This window comes from Pollicipes pollicipes, unplaced genomic scaffold (assembly GCF_011947565.3).
Source record: "Pollicipes pollicipes isolate AB1234 unplaced genomic scaffold, Ppol_2.1 Scaffold_6138;HRSCAF=7277_pilon_pilon_pilon, whole genome shotgun sequence".
Classification (NCBI taxonomy): Eukaryota; Metazoa; Arthropoda; class Thecostraca; order Pollicipedomorpha; family Pollicipedidae; genus Pollicipes; species Pollicipes pollicipes.
In genome coordinates, this window is record NW_023596818.1 from 3,296,901 (window position 1) to 3,313,330 (window position 16,430).

General features: G+C 55.6%; 1 protein-coding gene across 1 annotated transcript; it reads right to left on the reverse strand.

Moving 5' to 3' along the window:
- Nucleotides 1-2,761: 2,761 nt before the first annotated feature.
- Nucleotides 2,762-15,131, reverse strand: LOC119106073 (protein tramtrack, beta isoform). The gene is made up of 8 exons (XM_037229670.1): nt 15,074-15,131; nt 10,098-10,332; nt 9,219-9,401; nt 7,283-7,412; nt 5,809-5,862; nt 5,043-5,268; nt 3,127-3,163; nt 2,762-2,830 (listed from the first exon to the last, which is right to left on the reverse strand). Exons 2-8 carry the CDS (start codon nt 10,290-10,292, stop codon nt 2,762-2,764), a joined length of 894 nt encoding a protein of 297 aa, XP_037085565.1. The 5' UTR covers nt 10,293-10,332; nt 15,074-15,131.
- Between the last annotated feature and the right edge of the window lie 1,299 nt (nt 15,132-16,430).

Here is a 16,430-nt window from a genome sequence, read left to right on the forward strand (position 1 = left end):
CGTCCCTGCAGGCTGGAGACCTCGAACAAGACCCGGTCGGCACCTCGTACCCTTTAGCCCCCCCCCCCCCCAATCGGGCCCTTAATTGTCGGCCCCGGTGGGGCCCCTAGGCTCTTCGAGCGCCCTCGAACACTGCTTCTGGCCGGCTCCGCCGCTTACCAATACAGGGCCCCCTGATAGGCGCTGTGGGCCCCTGACAGACGCTGGGATCCCGAGCAATGCAAATCGCCGCCTCCTGCTTTGTCTCTGCATGGGGAATGGGCCCTAAGGCCCATGCCGACACGGGGCCGACTGTGCGTAATTGGTAATGTTTGACCGACATATAGATCTTTAGCCACTGAGCGGCCCCCGATCCACGCGCAGGACCCTCCGGATGGCATTGAAGTGCTCAGCCCTGCGGGCCGGACCCCTGAATAACAGCCTCCGGTGGGCCCTTCGGGCCCCCCGGACCATGAAATCAGGCCCTTGATCGTAGGTCACGAGGGCCCTTGGGCCCCTCGGAATCTAAGGGAGGGGAGGCACCTGTACCCTGTGCTCTCCTTGCCTGCGCTATTGCGCAGCACTAATGATGTGACACGCCGGCACGGGCCCTTCCATTGATTCACTGTGGCCTATTTAGTATCTCCCTTCGTTGTCAAAGGCATCCGACCAACGAAAGGTGCCCTCTAACATTCGGGGCTGCGTCCCTATCTCCGTTCAGGAATTAGGCCCTTCGCCGACTTAGAGACCCTTGAAAACATGGGACCCCCTGTCAGGCACAGTCTCCTTGCTGGCACAGAGCCTCCATCATCTCAGGAATCCCGACCAATGCTTAAGGTCTTATACCTGGCATTCACGGTCTCCAGCCCTTGTCTCTGTCTCTGTCTCTCTTGTCTCTGCTTGGATGGTGGACCCCCTGGCCGAAGAGGGGCCGACTATGTGGCATTTGGGGGCTCAGGCCAACATGGGGTTTTTAAATTGTCCCGCAGCATGGATGCAGGAGGCCCTCTAAGTGGTCTTCGAGGGCCCCTACCCGCGGGACCGTGATTCTTCCATATTACTTCCAGCCAGCCCGTGGAGCTCTTCGAGCACCTGAATCGGGCCCATTGCCTTCGTTCCCAAGAAACCTTCGACCCCTTGGGACCTACGGGGTGGGGTTGGGGGTAGGGATGAGGAGGCATATTTATCGTGCCCCTTACCTGGTGCGACCCGGGGTCTACGAGCAGCCGGGGCTTTTGTACGGTAGGAGGGTCTTTGGGCTGCCAAAAGGCCCCTGTGCAGCCAGCACGAACCTGAGTGTCCATATGGCCGTAAGGATACTCCCAAATGGCTTTGGCGACCGGATGGGCAGCTGAACGTCCAATGAGCCCACAACACTTAGCACAGCATTTACACAACACTTGGCCTCAGTAGGCCGATGAGCACTTAGGTGGCCCAGATGGACCCCTGAACAATCAGGGGTACCCATTGCTGACCGGTGGGGTCCTGGACGGCCAATGAGCCCCCGGGTGGTCAGGGGAGAACGTCACTGGCAAGTGGCATCTCAATGCCAGGGGCGCCCCTTAGTGGCCCGAAAGGCCTTAACAGACTAAAACAGCACGTGAACGACCGGAGCGTGACATATTTTTAACTGCCGGTGTGATAGTCAGCCTCGCGACGATCTGGGGCGCAGCCAGAACTTTGGGGCAGCTGGGCAGGGTTGAGAAAGGGCCCCTTATGGTGAAAGGCCCCCCAACAAAATACCCACGGATATGGCCCGCTTGTTAATGAGGACAACAAGCGGCTGGCAGCGACGGCTGGCGGATGGGACTCTGGCCGGCTACGTTGTCATGTTTCGTAATGTGCTCTGAACAATCCGGCTTGCTATAAGTCGGCGGAATAATAGGATGCAAGCTTAGCAAGTAGGACGCTCTAGGCCTTACATGAGGTAGTGGTTATAAATAGTTTTTCTATTCGTGTGAAAAAATCGGGAATTTCAGCCCGCGGCCTGCTACGACAATGAAAAATATCCTTTCACAGTTAAGCCGTGGTGGTGGAAACAATGAGACCGGCGGAAAAGCTGCCAACTTTCATTGGTAGCAATGATTTTGCCAGTCCACCGCTTTTTTAAAGATTTAACCCGAACCTTTTGGATACATAGATTTCTGGGCACTGACCTCACGTCAAGCAGTGCTTGTTGTGTGAGCCCTGACACCTACCTCCCGATCGCGCAATTCCTTGTCAACGTCAGAATTTGGTGGCGAAAGCTCAGCGTGCCGCAATGCTCAGTACGGTCCGTCCTGCCCTCTAACGTCACCTGACGTTCAGCGCGGTCGCTGCCACCGGCCGCAGGCCATGGCTGTCACGGACAAATAGCGAGCGCCTAAAGCGACTCGAACTCACCCCATCACGGTTGGGCGAATCGGAACGCATGCGCCCTAACCAACTGAGCCACCGCGACGGAGTGGCGGTTGAAAGACAAACGTTTCCATTTCAACCTAGCCACACCGAGATGTGGAAGAAGCCGTAGTTTCCACTTCTTCCGTGGAGTAGCGCTTTAATCTGGGCTTTCGGGGAAGAAGCACCCGGCGAGCGCGTGCCTTCGTTCCCCGCACGGCTGGGTGCGGGACCAAACACCTACAAACGAGCAGCTGGCCCCCGGGCCGCCCGCTGGCCCGGCTGCGAGCGCCGCATCGAGCGGCGCTACGGATCGCGGTCGGCAGCCCGGCGAGGGCACTGGTGACGGGGGTTCCGAGGAGACGAGCAGAGCGGCACCGTCTGCAGCAACGTCAGGAGGCAGCTGCTAGTGTGCAGGGCAGCGCCGGCGCCGACCGAAGCCGTTCGAGATGTGCAGCTTCAGTCCGCGGCAGGTCTGCAGGCACGGGCGGTGGAGAGAGGAGCTGAACCGACGTCGTTCTGCTCCACCATTTGCCGAGACCTGCCGCAGCCCGGCCCCGGCCAGCGGCGTGGGCTTCACGTCTTGTGCGGTGTCGTGGGGTGCAGCGGCCGGCCGAACAGCGCCGCTTACAGGCCGACGTGAGCGCGGCCGCCGCAGTGACAGCGCCTCAAGGTCAATCCTGCTTTCCTCACTGGCCTCGTCCGTGATGCATGCCAGACGGCCTGAGCGCGCGACCACGGCGTGTAAACCCCGCGTGATACATCACGCACCCTGGAGCAGGAGCAGAGGCGGGAGCTGGAGTTGGTGCTGGAGCCAGAGCCAGAGCCAGGGCCGGCGCTGGGCTGTTGGCTACGCGTCGCCGACGCGCACGCTTAAGAGGCGACGCTGAACCGGGTACTCGGGGTACGTCGGTGCTTTTTGTTCTATGAGCACATTTGTTGAAGTCAGCAACGCAGAAACACTGACCACGTATCTGATGAGACGTAATGTTTATCCAGTAGAAAAACGCAGACTCTCGCAGTGGTGGAAGTCAACGTAACAGACAGCGCAGACCTGAACCCTGGTTGGTCAGCGGCGACTTCGCCTGTTCACAGTTTAATGAGCGTGCTCGGTGCCTTATTAATTTGCGTGGTGAGTTTACTCAGCAAAGATACTACGAAAACAAACACGTGCTTCAACATGCGTCTGCGATGCAAGCACTTGTTTTGTATACGTATATCACCATCCCCACCAGCCAGGATTTGAGGCGCCTTGTGAAAGCCTTAAAGCATCGCGGACAGTAACCTTTCTCGAATGCTCTGAATAACCCGGAAGGGCCGCGCCACGCCTATTTAGAGCGCGTTTGAAGCATGTACGCGTAATCCGGCACGCACTACATCGCAGGCGGGTCAACAGCATGCTCAGGTATTTTTGTGGGAGCATGTGTGCGTACAAGCAGGCGTACATGTCTCAGAGCTAATCCGACACCGCGGCAGAACTGAACATGAAGTCCGGGAGGGCGGGGAGGGGGCGAAGTTCCAGCCTCGCCCCCCCCCCCCCGCAAGCACAAGGAAAATCCACACCTCTGTTGGAAAATCCACACATCTGTTGCGGGGGAGGGGGGGGGGGGGGCGAAAATCCACACCTCTGTTGCGATTGCCCTCCCGGCAGGCCAGCCCGGCCCGCAAAAACACGGCGAGTCCGTTGGATAATGATATTTCGTACCAGCCATTCCTGATGTGGTTCGGTGGGTGCCGGTCCGGCGCCGGAGCCGCCCGGGCCGGCAGCCGACGGCAGACAGGGACTAGTCACGTGATCACATCGTAAATGGAATGTCTCCGCAGAAAGAAATGGCAACTCAATCACAACTGGGAATTGCGCTGGGCACCGGCCACGAGCGCCGGAGCGCACTGCGCGCCCAGCGCCCCTGGCGGCCACTGATCAAACTGAGAGACCTCCGACCAACCACCAGATGGCGCGCGCGGCCGCCCGCTGACTAAACGTGGCCACAGCGCGTAGCGTCGGCGCAGCGGGGTGGCTGAACGCCGCGGGTGACTGAAGGTTCCCTGGGTTGGGCGGGCCGCTCGTGTGCACATTGGCCCCACCGGCCGCCGCCGAAAAGCTCGCCTGCAAACACGGCCCTTCCACGGCCGCATCGCTTCGAGTACAAAACACATGCACGGATATATGCACACTGACACCGCTCCACGGCGGCAGGCTGATATACGCGGGCGACGCACGCAAGGGTAACTGCAGAACGCATCACAACGCATCCCCAAAACGAAACGATGACCTCCGGCGGCGTCGCGGAGCCCTCGGTCAGCTCACCGCCCGTCGCCGCGCGGCGCATCCCAGAGTAAACACAGGCACCGTCCGCGGCGGCAAGCGACTAACCCAATCCAAACGGAGCACACGGCCTGCGCGGTCGGCGCGTGTGCGCAGTCTGTCCGGTCCGGGGGCGCGCCGCCATCGCCCCCCATCCCCGAACGTCGCCGGGCGCGTCGCGCACGCCCGGACCGGCCGTCCGAACATCGCACGGCGGCGGGGCCCATGACTTAGCAGTTATTGGCACTGAGGCGGAGGCGAGTGCTTGTGCGCGCGGCGGCCGCGGCCGCGGCGGCGGCGCTCGCGGCGCTAGGTGGCGCCGTCGTCGCGGAAGCGGCCCGCCTCGGGCGAGCCGCCGCCGCGACGCCGGCTTAGGTCCTGCGGCTCGGCCGGCGGCGGCGGCGGCCCGTCCACCACCTGGCGGTAGTTGTCCCACGAGATATCGTGCTTGCGCTTCACGTGCACCTGCAGCGAGCGTTTGTACTTGAACACGGAGCCGCACAGGTCGCACGGCAGCGGCTTGGCCTCGCCGTGAACCTCGCGCTTGTGGCGCGCGAAGTCGCGCACGATCATCTTGGCGCAGGACTCGCACCACCGCGACCGGCGCACTGTAACGACAAAGGGCGTCAAAAGGCCAGCCTTAGCAAAAGGCCGGTGGGCGCCGACTCAGCCGGCGGCAAAAGCGAGCGAGACGCGCCGGCTCGTTCGAAAGCGCGGCGCACGTTTTAGCTGCAGGCACGCGACCTGAAAGGGTGCACAACATTTCATTCACGGTATACACGCGAGCAACAAATGGAGCAGCTCAGTGCAAAGGTTCTTTTAACGCATTTCCGGAACGAAAAGGCAAATCATGAGCAAAGAGAGTCGTCCCCAACTGATTACACTCTTCCCAAAAAGCGACATCATGAGATCCCGCTATTCAGAATGCTGACAGGGAATGCCACTACGCGCGAGCAGAGGCTCCTCACAAATCAGACGACTTCATTTGACACAGCAAGAATCTGTCCCGAATCCTGACAGCACGGTCGCGGCCGCGCACCACCTGCGGCAGCCACAGTTCTCCATCGGCAGCAGCCGGACAGCTCCAACATCCTGACGTCCCGCTCCGTCACGGCCCGCCCGCGGCACCCCTGGCCGCGCCAGCTCACCTGGCGAGTGCATGCTGGACGCCGGGTCGATGCCCGGAGCAGCCGTGAGGACGTCTGGGACGCACACAGATCAGTCAGGTGACGGGTACTGGCAGTGATGCACCGGCAAAGCACTAGCACGTGGCGCAAAGATATGCGCCGAGAGATCACTGTGCCCACTTCAAACACTGGTTCCCTGTCTCACACCGTCCGCGCCATGGGACACCGTGGCCACGCCGCAGCGGCATTAGCACATGCTGGCCCTAAAGACGATGCAAACCAGCCCTTTTTGGTTTGTACGCCTGGTTTTTGGTGTAGGATTTTGCTCGAGCCCTGTCGTACAGGTGGTACGCACTGATGCAATACAGCTGAAAGCCAAGCTTGGTGAGTCAGGTCATGAATACACTGAAAACGACCCGCTGAATATCAACGGAACGCTCCACCACGCACAGAGCACGGTAAAATACAGGGAGCGGTCGCGCATCGGTCGTCCCAAAAACCTGACATGGCTGCGTGCCTAGATACAGTAAAAAGGAAAACACTCAAATGACATGTAACGCAGCTGAATAAGCAACGATTATCGCGCAATTATACAATGTAATTCTTGCCATTCAATGAAGATTTGGAATACAGAATCCAAATATTTATCCGAGGCAGACTGTGGGCGATCTCCTTTGCGACAACGAGGCATCACTCGTCGGGGAGTGATACCATTTTGTCCATGGAAACGTTTCTTCACCCAAATCGCCACTGTCCCGGTGCAAACCGGCAGCATGTACTATATCGGACTGGCACGCGATCAGTGGCAAAATTTCGCATCGCTGTGGCATGTCATTCCCCAATTCAAAGTAACATGCAGCGAGATGCGTGACTTTGGAGAGATTTACTGCCAACGCAAATTGAGAGTAAATGTCATCTTTGCGTGTTGTATAACCGTGATTATGCTTCGTACTTAATAATAACACAAGATACTTAAACTAGATATGTAACTACAATAGCATATATATATATATATATATATATATATATATATATATATCATAACACCATAGCTAAAAATAACATAATATAGCTACATAAAACCGCGGAAACAACGATAGGACGCGTTCCAAAAGCACTTCTTTCCATTTAGGACAGCACTTAACGCAAAAAATTAAACTGGTGATGCGACGGAGAAAAAAACACTATTTCTTCTCCTATCCCAGCATAAATCTTGCCCTGCCGAAGGACAAGTTCCAAAACGGGACCGATCTTCTAACCGCCTCCGTCGTTCCATTTCGTCGGGTTTGGCACACGACCCCGTTACCCACACGTCATGACCCAGCCGATCTCCGCGCGTACTCACCCATGCCGATCTCGCCGTTCTCCATCTCCTCGACGGAGACCATCAGGTCCTGGCCGGCGAGCGCCGCGTCCTCGGCCTCGGGCGCCGGCTCGGGCGTGGCCGGGCCGCTCGCCAGCCCGTTCAGCGGCGGTGGCGCCGACGGCGGAGGTGGCGGCGGCGGCGGAAGTGGCGGCGCCGGCGCCGGCTCGGGCGGCAGCGGACGGCGCCGCTTCGGCGGCGACACCGGCCGCGGCGACTCGCTGCCGGCCGACACCGGCGAGTCGTACACGCAGGCGTCAGCCTGGCGGCGAGAAGCGGCGCGCGGGGTCACCACCGCGGCTGAGACACGGCGTACGGGGTCAGCGCCGCGGCGAGGCGCGGCGCGGTCACGAGCCACTGCCGATACCGACTGTCGGCTTGCTCGTCGGCAGGTGTGAATGCTGCGTGTGTCAGCGCCAGCAAACTCCAGAGGAAGCCGGGCACGGTGCGTCTGCCAGTGGTGGAGATTTATCCCGAAATGCACGGGGGGGGGGGGGGGGGAGGGGCGGGGGAAGGGCGCGACCCTAACCATTCCGCAAACTATAGCCCCGCCCCAACCCGGCAGCGCTCATCGTCCGGGAAACGAAACAGCGGTGACGGCAGCACTCCTCGACGACTTCCGCTCGGTACGCCATCGGCTAAGACTGGCGACGAGCTGGTCAAAACAGCGCATACCTATCCGCAAAGTGCGCACATCGAGTGCAGTTTGACTATCCCTGACAGACTTGGCCCGAACACTTGCTAGAGCCCAGACACAGGGCGGCGACGAGCAAGCCGGGGTCTTTGTGACTGTGCCGCCGACTCGCCACACAGGAGCGAGGAGCCCAATCACCCAACGGCCGACATGGCACCCCTCTTCCGCTTCCTTTGGGAAGCCAGCGGAGCTCCGGAGAGCACGTCGCCTGGTGAGCGACTATCGGCCGGCAGGTCGGGCCCGCGACAGACGCTCGGGTGACTCACGACTGACGTCCGTGCGTGGGGGAGGGCCGCGCGGCGTCCCCGCAGCGGCGCCGGCGGCGGCTCCCCGTCCGCGGTTTCGAGCGGAGACAGCGGCGTTGCCGCTCGTGTCTCGCGCCTGGCCAAGAACGGCCGGCCCCGCTCGTCCCCACCGCACGCCGACACCTCAACGCCACCTGGCGTCCCTGGCTGAGAGGTGACGCTCAGGTGGGAAGGCGCCGACGTGATGGGATGGAGACTTTATAATATAATCGACTCGACCACACTGGAGCCTTGCCCAGCGTGACGCGTGGTGTTTGACCCGTTCGGCATCGCCGGGAACTCGCGGCAATGCTTCAGGGTTACGTATAGCAGTGTCGCGGGATGGCATACGGCATGACCACCAACCCCTGCGTGTCACACACATCGTCCCGCACAATGTAGCATCCTTCGCGTATCAACCAAGAGTGTGCCCTCAAAGCGCGACTGGCCATTTTCTGAGACGCCAGCAAGCACGTGTAATCTGGGAAGAGGGCGCGCTGCGGGAGCTGGCCGTGCCCACTATCTCGGCTCCTTCCGGCGGCCGCCTGGCCTCCCCGGCTTTCGTCCCGCTTGAGTTCGCGGTACCGCAAACCAGGGTTTCCCTGTCCGCGAGGTCCCTAGTCTCCTCGTACGTCTCCTCGTAGCTACCAAGGGCGTTTAGGACAAAGGCGTCGTTTGAAGATGTGTGTGTGTGGGGGGGGGGGGGACGAGGTGACTAATATCATCGCAGAAGTTTGGCACACCGCATGGTCAGCAGCGTGAAGTCGGACTCAGTTGGTTGCGCTGGTTGTACCCCCCCCCCCCCCCCCCATTCACTCTGTATAGCTCGGGCGTCCCAACTTCACAAAGAGTCGGTCCATCACACACCACGCCTTTGAAACACTTAAACATACACAAACAAACAACAAAATCTACGGAGGTTAATTTATCTTATGACACAATGGAGTGCCCTGAGCACGAGGGGAGCACAAAAGCTACAGCTGCCCGTGACGAATTCCCCTCCCTCTCCTCCAACTGATTCTGCGAACCCCTGGCTGCCCAGCGCCTGCCTCCTGCTGCGGCCCGGCCGCCCGACATCTCCGGCGCTCACCTCCTGCTGTATGCCAGTGTCGGCCAGTCCCTTGACCTTGAGCAGCTGGGCCGTGTGCAGGAAGGTGCGCAGCGACTCCGGCGCCACGTTCACCTCGCCTTGGTACATGTAGGTGACTATGGCCGTGAGGTCGGCCGGCGTCACGTCCCGCAGGATGATGATCGGGTGCGCGCACGGGTTGTCCTGCCGAGCACGGTGAGGGTGAACGTGATGACGATGGTGATGACGATGATGATGAAGGTGCGATTATTGAGATTGAGACAAAGGCGGTCACATCATGATGCATCTTAGTGAACGGAAATCGGAGTATACTACCCCGCTGCTTTGCAGAGTTCTTCTCGCCCAACATTCAGGTAACGTCGCTGTTCTAGGCCATGTCACGCGGACATGCGGCAGGCATCATTATGGCGATGTAGCTGCACGTGGCGGCAAGATAGACACTTCACGTGGCGCGTAGGATCGGGTGGCCCCGCCGGCGGGTGGCGCGGGCCCTCAGTCAGCGGACCGGCTGGCATAGCGGCCGTTGTCATGGCAACAGCGAGGCGAGTCGCCGCACCCGAGGCCGTGACAACGGGGTAAACTGACCGGCAGGCACAAGAGACGGGGCTTTACTCTAGCAACCTTGGACGGGGCATAGCGCGGACTACAGCACAACAAAGCCGACAGGGCTTGGTATGGAAAACAGGGCTTAACGACAAACCGAGGAGAAACGTGGCTACCGAAAATCGCCCAATGGCAGCCCAGCTCCAAGCTCTTGCACTAGTTTCCCGAGCTAGCGGGAAGGGCCCGCGCCGAGCCCGGGGCCGGGGCCGGGCCCGCGCGCCGCCACTGGAACCTGTCGACCGACCCGGCACTGGCGCCGCCCGTCCGGCAGCGCACCTTCAGCAGCTCCAGCAGGACCGGGCTGCAGGCGGACAGCACGTTGCGGTGCGCCTTGATCTGCTGGCCGTCCGTCCAGAGGGTGACGTCGACGAACGCCTGCGTGTCGCGCAGGCCGGCCAGCGCCGATGTGATGGTCGACTGGAAGTTGTTCCAGCGCAGCGAGAAGTGCTGCACGGGTGTGGTGGCGTCCATGGCGCGGCGGCGGCGACGGCGGCGCAGCCCCAGCTGCTCTCTGGCGGAAGGGAGGGGGCAGGGGGCAGGTCAGTCCGACGCCGACTGTGCGCGGGAGGCAGTACCAACAAGAGGGTACGGGAGCGGACCCAGAGCTGGGCAGGAAAGTCAAACGGCTGTCAGGTATACAGCACTGAGAACACACTTCGCTATCCACTCGTGCAGACTTCACCTCGCTGATCAGATGCCTGATTTGTTAGGGATCGCGTGGAGGATACGAACATTACCATCTTTATCTAAAACAGCTGATACATATTTAAGGACCACAGCCACAAATACTGTCTCTGTATGTAACCAGCAGCGAGCAATCGCAGATCTACCCCAGGGGATTTTCTTAAGCAGCACAAGCTTCACCCATGATTCCATCGCAGGGGTGCACAAAAACAGCTGAATGAGGGTGGAGTACAACTACGACAGCACGGCACCCCAGCATGACGCATACCCCCCCCCCCCCTCCCCACACACACACACACCATTCACGTTGCTCGGTTCCGCGAGCTTCGGAGACCCACGCCAATCTGTGCGACAGGCGCGAGCGATCCCGTCCCAGCACAGCGCTGGTCTGACTCATCGAGAGCAGCCTACGGTTAGACGGTGCAGAGCCAGATGGCACAGAGTCGCGCGCACAGCGGCGCTGCAAAGCTCATGCAAACACTCCCTCATGCGTGTCCGGTGCGCTCGAATTGCTCCGCTCGGGTGATGCCGCCAGCGTCTGCACAAAGAGCGACGTTTTGCAAGGACACCAATCCCACGCCAGCCGCTGGTGAGCAATAACTCTTGGGTGCGCCTAACTTCTGAGGTATCCCACGGTCTAAGCTACTTAATTTCGCTGCCGCGTAGAAATCGGGCGATCAGTTCATGTCTTCGTTTCCATTCGCGTTTTAATTCAGGGCTGCATAAGAGGCTAGCAAAGATCGTGAGACCGGACGCACGCCAAAGGATTTTTCCATACACACACACACTCGTTCTGAGCCTGATTGCAAAACCTAACGTTATGGATTAAACAACTCGCAGCCCACGTGAACAGGCCTTTGCAATGCATTTTTCCATCCACTGAATGCACGCACATTTCAAAATCAGTGGGCTTTCCACGGGGTTTAAACAGGCAGAGGCTCCCAAACTCAAGGCTCCCACGTTCATTCACGAGGGGCGAAGCTTGAAAATTGGGTGCCTTAATGGGCGGACAGACATAAAATCTTATTGACACCGGCGAAGCATTAAGTAGTGACTGACGCTTTTGTGGTGGTTGGCGACCAAAGCGCTGCTGCAAACGCCAACAACGTTCGTGGAGATCGGTGCCGGCGACCCGGATTCTTCATGAGCCTCTGCCTTCAGTGCCCTGTGCAGCTCACACGGCCCAATTTCTTTCGGCTTCGGCTACAGCGTGTTGCAATCGAAGGCAGTTAGGAGGAAGGTGTATTTTACCGATCCCGTCGATACATGCGGCTGGGGGTGCGAGAGCCGGGTCGGGGGTAAAGGGCTACCCCCCCGCCCCCAAACTCCTGAAAATGGTGCAGTAGCCCTGTGGGCATTGTCTGGAAAGAAGTAACCAAAACGTGGTTATTGCCCCCCCTCCCCCCCCCCCCACTTTCCCCTCTAACTCGGGGGACCCCGTCGTCCCTGACTGGTGTACGTAAGGGTCAGCGTTGTTGAAATTGGCGACAGCTTGTACACAATACATCGCCTCATACACCGTGCAGCTGGTGTCACATCTTCGTTCACTCTGGCCGCTGCCGAGAGCTGGCATTAGGGACGCATTGGGCCGATGCATAATTACTCAACGAATAATTATCTCTCCCATAATCATGCACGGAGATTCTCCATTTGCGTTCGGCCGGTCCGGAAGCCATCCCCCAGATTCGTCTCCCATGCGCCAATTACAGCCAACGGTCATAGCTATGCATAGCGAAAACATATTCTCCATATTGATCATGCTCTGGACATTTTCCGGGATTCTCCTCCGGTACGGAACATTATTTGGGATACCTTTCCGGAACGCTGTTCCGGAAAATTATCCGAACTTCCAGATAATTTTCCGAGATCATCTACCGGCCGAACGCGCCCCCGTTATTACACCATGCCGACGCGCGACCAAGACTTCTGCTGACAATGACTTCCCTCACTGTCCGTCAAGGATGGTCAGTTCCCCAATGAAATAAGAGCCTTGGTTGTCTGTCGCGGCGACGCCAGGTTCTCTAGATCCAGGGCCAGTGTCGGCCCTGTTCTAAAGCATTTTGCAATGGGAAAATGACATGACTGTCTTAATATAATGAGAAAAGCCACTTTTTATGTGATCTCACAGGAGCATCATGCCTGACCAAATGGTTTATATGAAAATAAATACAGATTCATGTGCCACTTCCTTTGAAGAATAGCATTTCATGGCAGTGATTTTGCACTTTTCTGGGGAAGGGGAGTGGGATTTGGAAGTCACTGGTGGGGATTATCTCCCCTCCTCCATAACCATGCAAAAATAGGCTATGGTGGGTGTGGGGGAGGGGGCAGTATAGTCCCATTCTACAGAAACGATTTGCATGACCATGAAGACTGTGGAATTTTTTGTTCACAGTGGCCTCTCTCAAGATTAAGGATGGTGGCGAGGGATGTATGGTGATCACAATGATATAAATTGGGAACCTCTGCTCCAAGATCACCAAAATTATGATGTTACCTGACTCTTAATTTATGAAATAATCTGAGTGATTGAACACAACTCTGCATGTCTTGCACCTTACAAATCTAGTGGCTGTGCTGAACTTTTGTGCAGCTTTTGATGCCAATGACAGGCAAATAACTATTCTGATGTACTGCATGGACAGAAACACCATATGCTTGCTGCTCATGCAAGAGCAAAAACAGTGGACTATGTTGCCTTTAAGCATCTAAATCCAAGGCACAGATGGCCTAAACCACTGCACCAGAACAGGAGCTTAGTATATCAAAATCAATGTACTATGCAAGACAACAAAATATGTTACATACTTCAGCACATAGGGCATTCAAGATTCAAGGGTAAGAGATTATCACATTATGCAGATACTTCAAAAAAAGATATGGAGTCCAATGTCCAAGAAGCAGTTTCACAGTGCGCAGGAAGGACTTCCTGTGTGTCAGAAACAGCAGATACTAGCGAACATATTATTTGAGGATTGAAGAAATTAGGCAGACTTGACAAAGTTCCCAATATTTTTCCCCTGACAATGAACCTAACTTTTCAACTAAAATGACAGTTTTTCATTCTTTTTTATGTTGCAATTTTCCTTTGGGTTTAGGTCTGGGGTCACCAGCAAACACCATCTCTCTTTTGGTCTTATAGTTGTTAGACCTCCACTAATTTTGGGAGCTTTTTCTCTAATGTCACTGGAATGAGCAGAAAATCCCTATTTCAGTATGACAAAGAATTGAAATTTGTGGCCAACTTTGGAAATTTAGGGCAAGGAACTCCTCCATTGAGGCAGCTCACCTTATTTCACTTACTTCTCAGGGCAAGCATTACACTGGTTCAGAGCTTGACAGAACCACAAAGCATACTACAATGTGGGAAAAATTAAGGAACAAGAATCCCTAAAGGAAAGAACACCCTACAGACCAAATGCGCAACATTTGTTTCAACTGCCTCCTAGCTATCTCAATTGCTCATATACCTCCTGCCTGATCCTGCATGCAGCTGCTTGCACAACCTCCAGCCAGTTATCCACCAATGAAACAGAAATGTTCAGAAGCAAATTTGGCGTAAGTGCAAGCAGTTTGCACCACCTTCCTTTGCTTGTGCTGAACAGGTGAACCACACACAATCTCATGCTTAACGGGTCACTACTCAGCATGGTTGTTCCTATGTATTAGGGTTTTTCATTTGCACCATAAAATGTGCACATTGATGCACTTTTTCAAAATGTCTATCTGTTTTGCAGAGTAGTGATGTAATATCAAATGCTGATGGTTAGATAGTACAATTTTGACCATTGCTGAACATTGCTGTGTGGATGACATTAGCAGTTGCTGGATACAGAAAATCTTGGAAACCATCCTGCTCCTCTTTCTTCCTCACTGGCTAAGCTAGCTGCCCCACTTTGGCAGGGACCAGACCTGCCCTGCACATGTTGTTCACCAGTCTGCCATCTTTCACACATCAGCAACCAGTGGTGCTTACCTGATGCTTAGTCTTGCAATAGCTACAACTACATGTATTCATTGCAGCATAATGGTAAGTCATAATCCATGAAAAATTACTGTTAATTCAGAGATGAAGCAACAGGCCACCATGTATGAAACCACAACACATTTTGACATGCCTAATTCCTTACATCACAGAAAACCCCACAGCTGAAGTTGCAACTACTGTGTTTCCACATCTTGCAAGTCATTGGGCATGTATCAAGGCAACACTCCACAGCACAGTTACAGTGCAAGCTTGCACACTACTGGTGGCAACAAATGAATCTGGAAGGCATACCATACACATTTGACTCAAACACTACTTCTCAGTGGCCTAAACACACCAAAAAGGCTGCATTATAAAACATAAATCATGTGAGAATGAGTTTTTCACCCAAGGCAGTTGCTAAAATGGCGTGCACATTTCACACCTTCTTTTTCTCCCATGATGCTACAACACAAAACTGTGCCATGTGATCAGTTCAAAAATAGAGCATCTTTCACACAGAATAAAACAATTTTCCACACAGGGGTCTGACATAGATATACAATTAACGACGTCAAAATCATGAAAATATCCAGCTTACCTGCTACTTCCTATAAATCGGTTCGTGCTTGAAACACCCCACCCTTCCGAAACTCTAATAGAACCCAATGGTTTACAACTGCACGCAGGGTGCGCCAGCGTCACATTTGCCTACGAGCATTAATCACAAAAGACGAGACGAATGCTGTTCGTCAGTATCGTCTCAGCTTCAGGTGTTCGCAAATACTAATATGCAGTGACAAGTTAGGTATTTTGGCGAATCAGATCCCCAGCTGAAATGCTTAAGCCAATTCCCAAGCGAATCAGCCACAAAGCTCTCCTTGTAAAAGATGAAGCGAATAGAGTTGCGGGGACATGAAGGAACATGTGCCTGGCATGCGTTCTTTTATCCAATCAGAGGGCACGATTCTCTGCCGGGCGGTGGCTCCGAACTGTCCAGACATTCGCGTGATGCTGCGTGGTACGGCGTGAATACTGATCTGGGCTGTGTTGGCGCTTTTTAGTCGTACGACAATGAGGAATAGCCGTGGAGGGAGCATGGTCCCAGGGCTTTGATGCGGGAACAGTGGCAGTGGCTACGAGTGCTTGCTTCTGATGAGTTCTTGACTTACTACGTGGCCATAGTTTGGGTTAGCGCGAGGCAACATTTATTGCATCGTCAAAGTGAAGTGGGCTTACCAGTATCTGATATAAGCACCTTTGACTGTTGTGCACCAACAGAAGCATCTACATCTGAGTTAGTGATTCAGCTAAGAATGGTGCTGTGCTGCAGTCAAATAGTGTAGTCTATAAGCTGAGTATGTACATGGTGTACACCTGATACACTTGTGCAGCAACAGAAATAGTACGTATTCAGCGACCGAGTTGGTAATTCAGCTACATGGTGAGGGCTGGTGCTGTACAGCATTCATCTGATCTGGTCTGTGACATGTTATTTGCACGCAATGTGGGCAAGGCGATATTTACCGGTTGGAGAACTGCGGGCTCTTGGGTATCAGCAGTGTTGGCCTCACACTCTCTTACTGGTGCCCATTAATTGAATCTGGTATGAAACCTTTAGAACGTTGGCATGAACAGAAGCACAGTGCATTGTTGAATGCCTGTAGCACCTTCATTGGGCCTTCTTTTCCATATGATAAAAAAGTAGCGTTCTCACACTCCGTCACCCAGTCTGTTCGCATCAACGGACGCAGAAATATGCAGCTTATTGTGACGTCATAAAACCAAAAGTCTGCTAACCTGGTATTGTTTCTGCACGGGACTGGGCGGTACAGGACATGAATAAACGGGCCCAAACGGAGCTTAATGGAGCCGGACAAGGTCGGACTTAATCAGGTAGGATAGAATGGAATCAAGTGGAACGTAATGACACCAGACGGAACTGGATGGCACCGGAC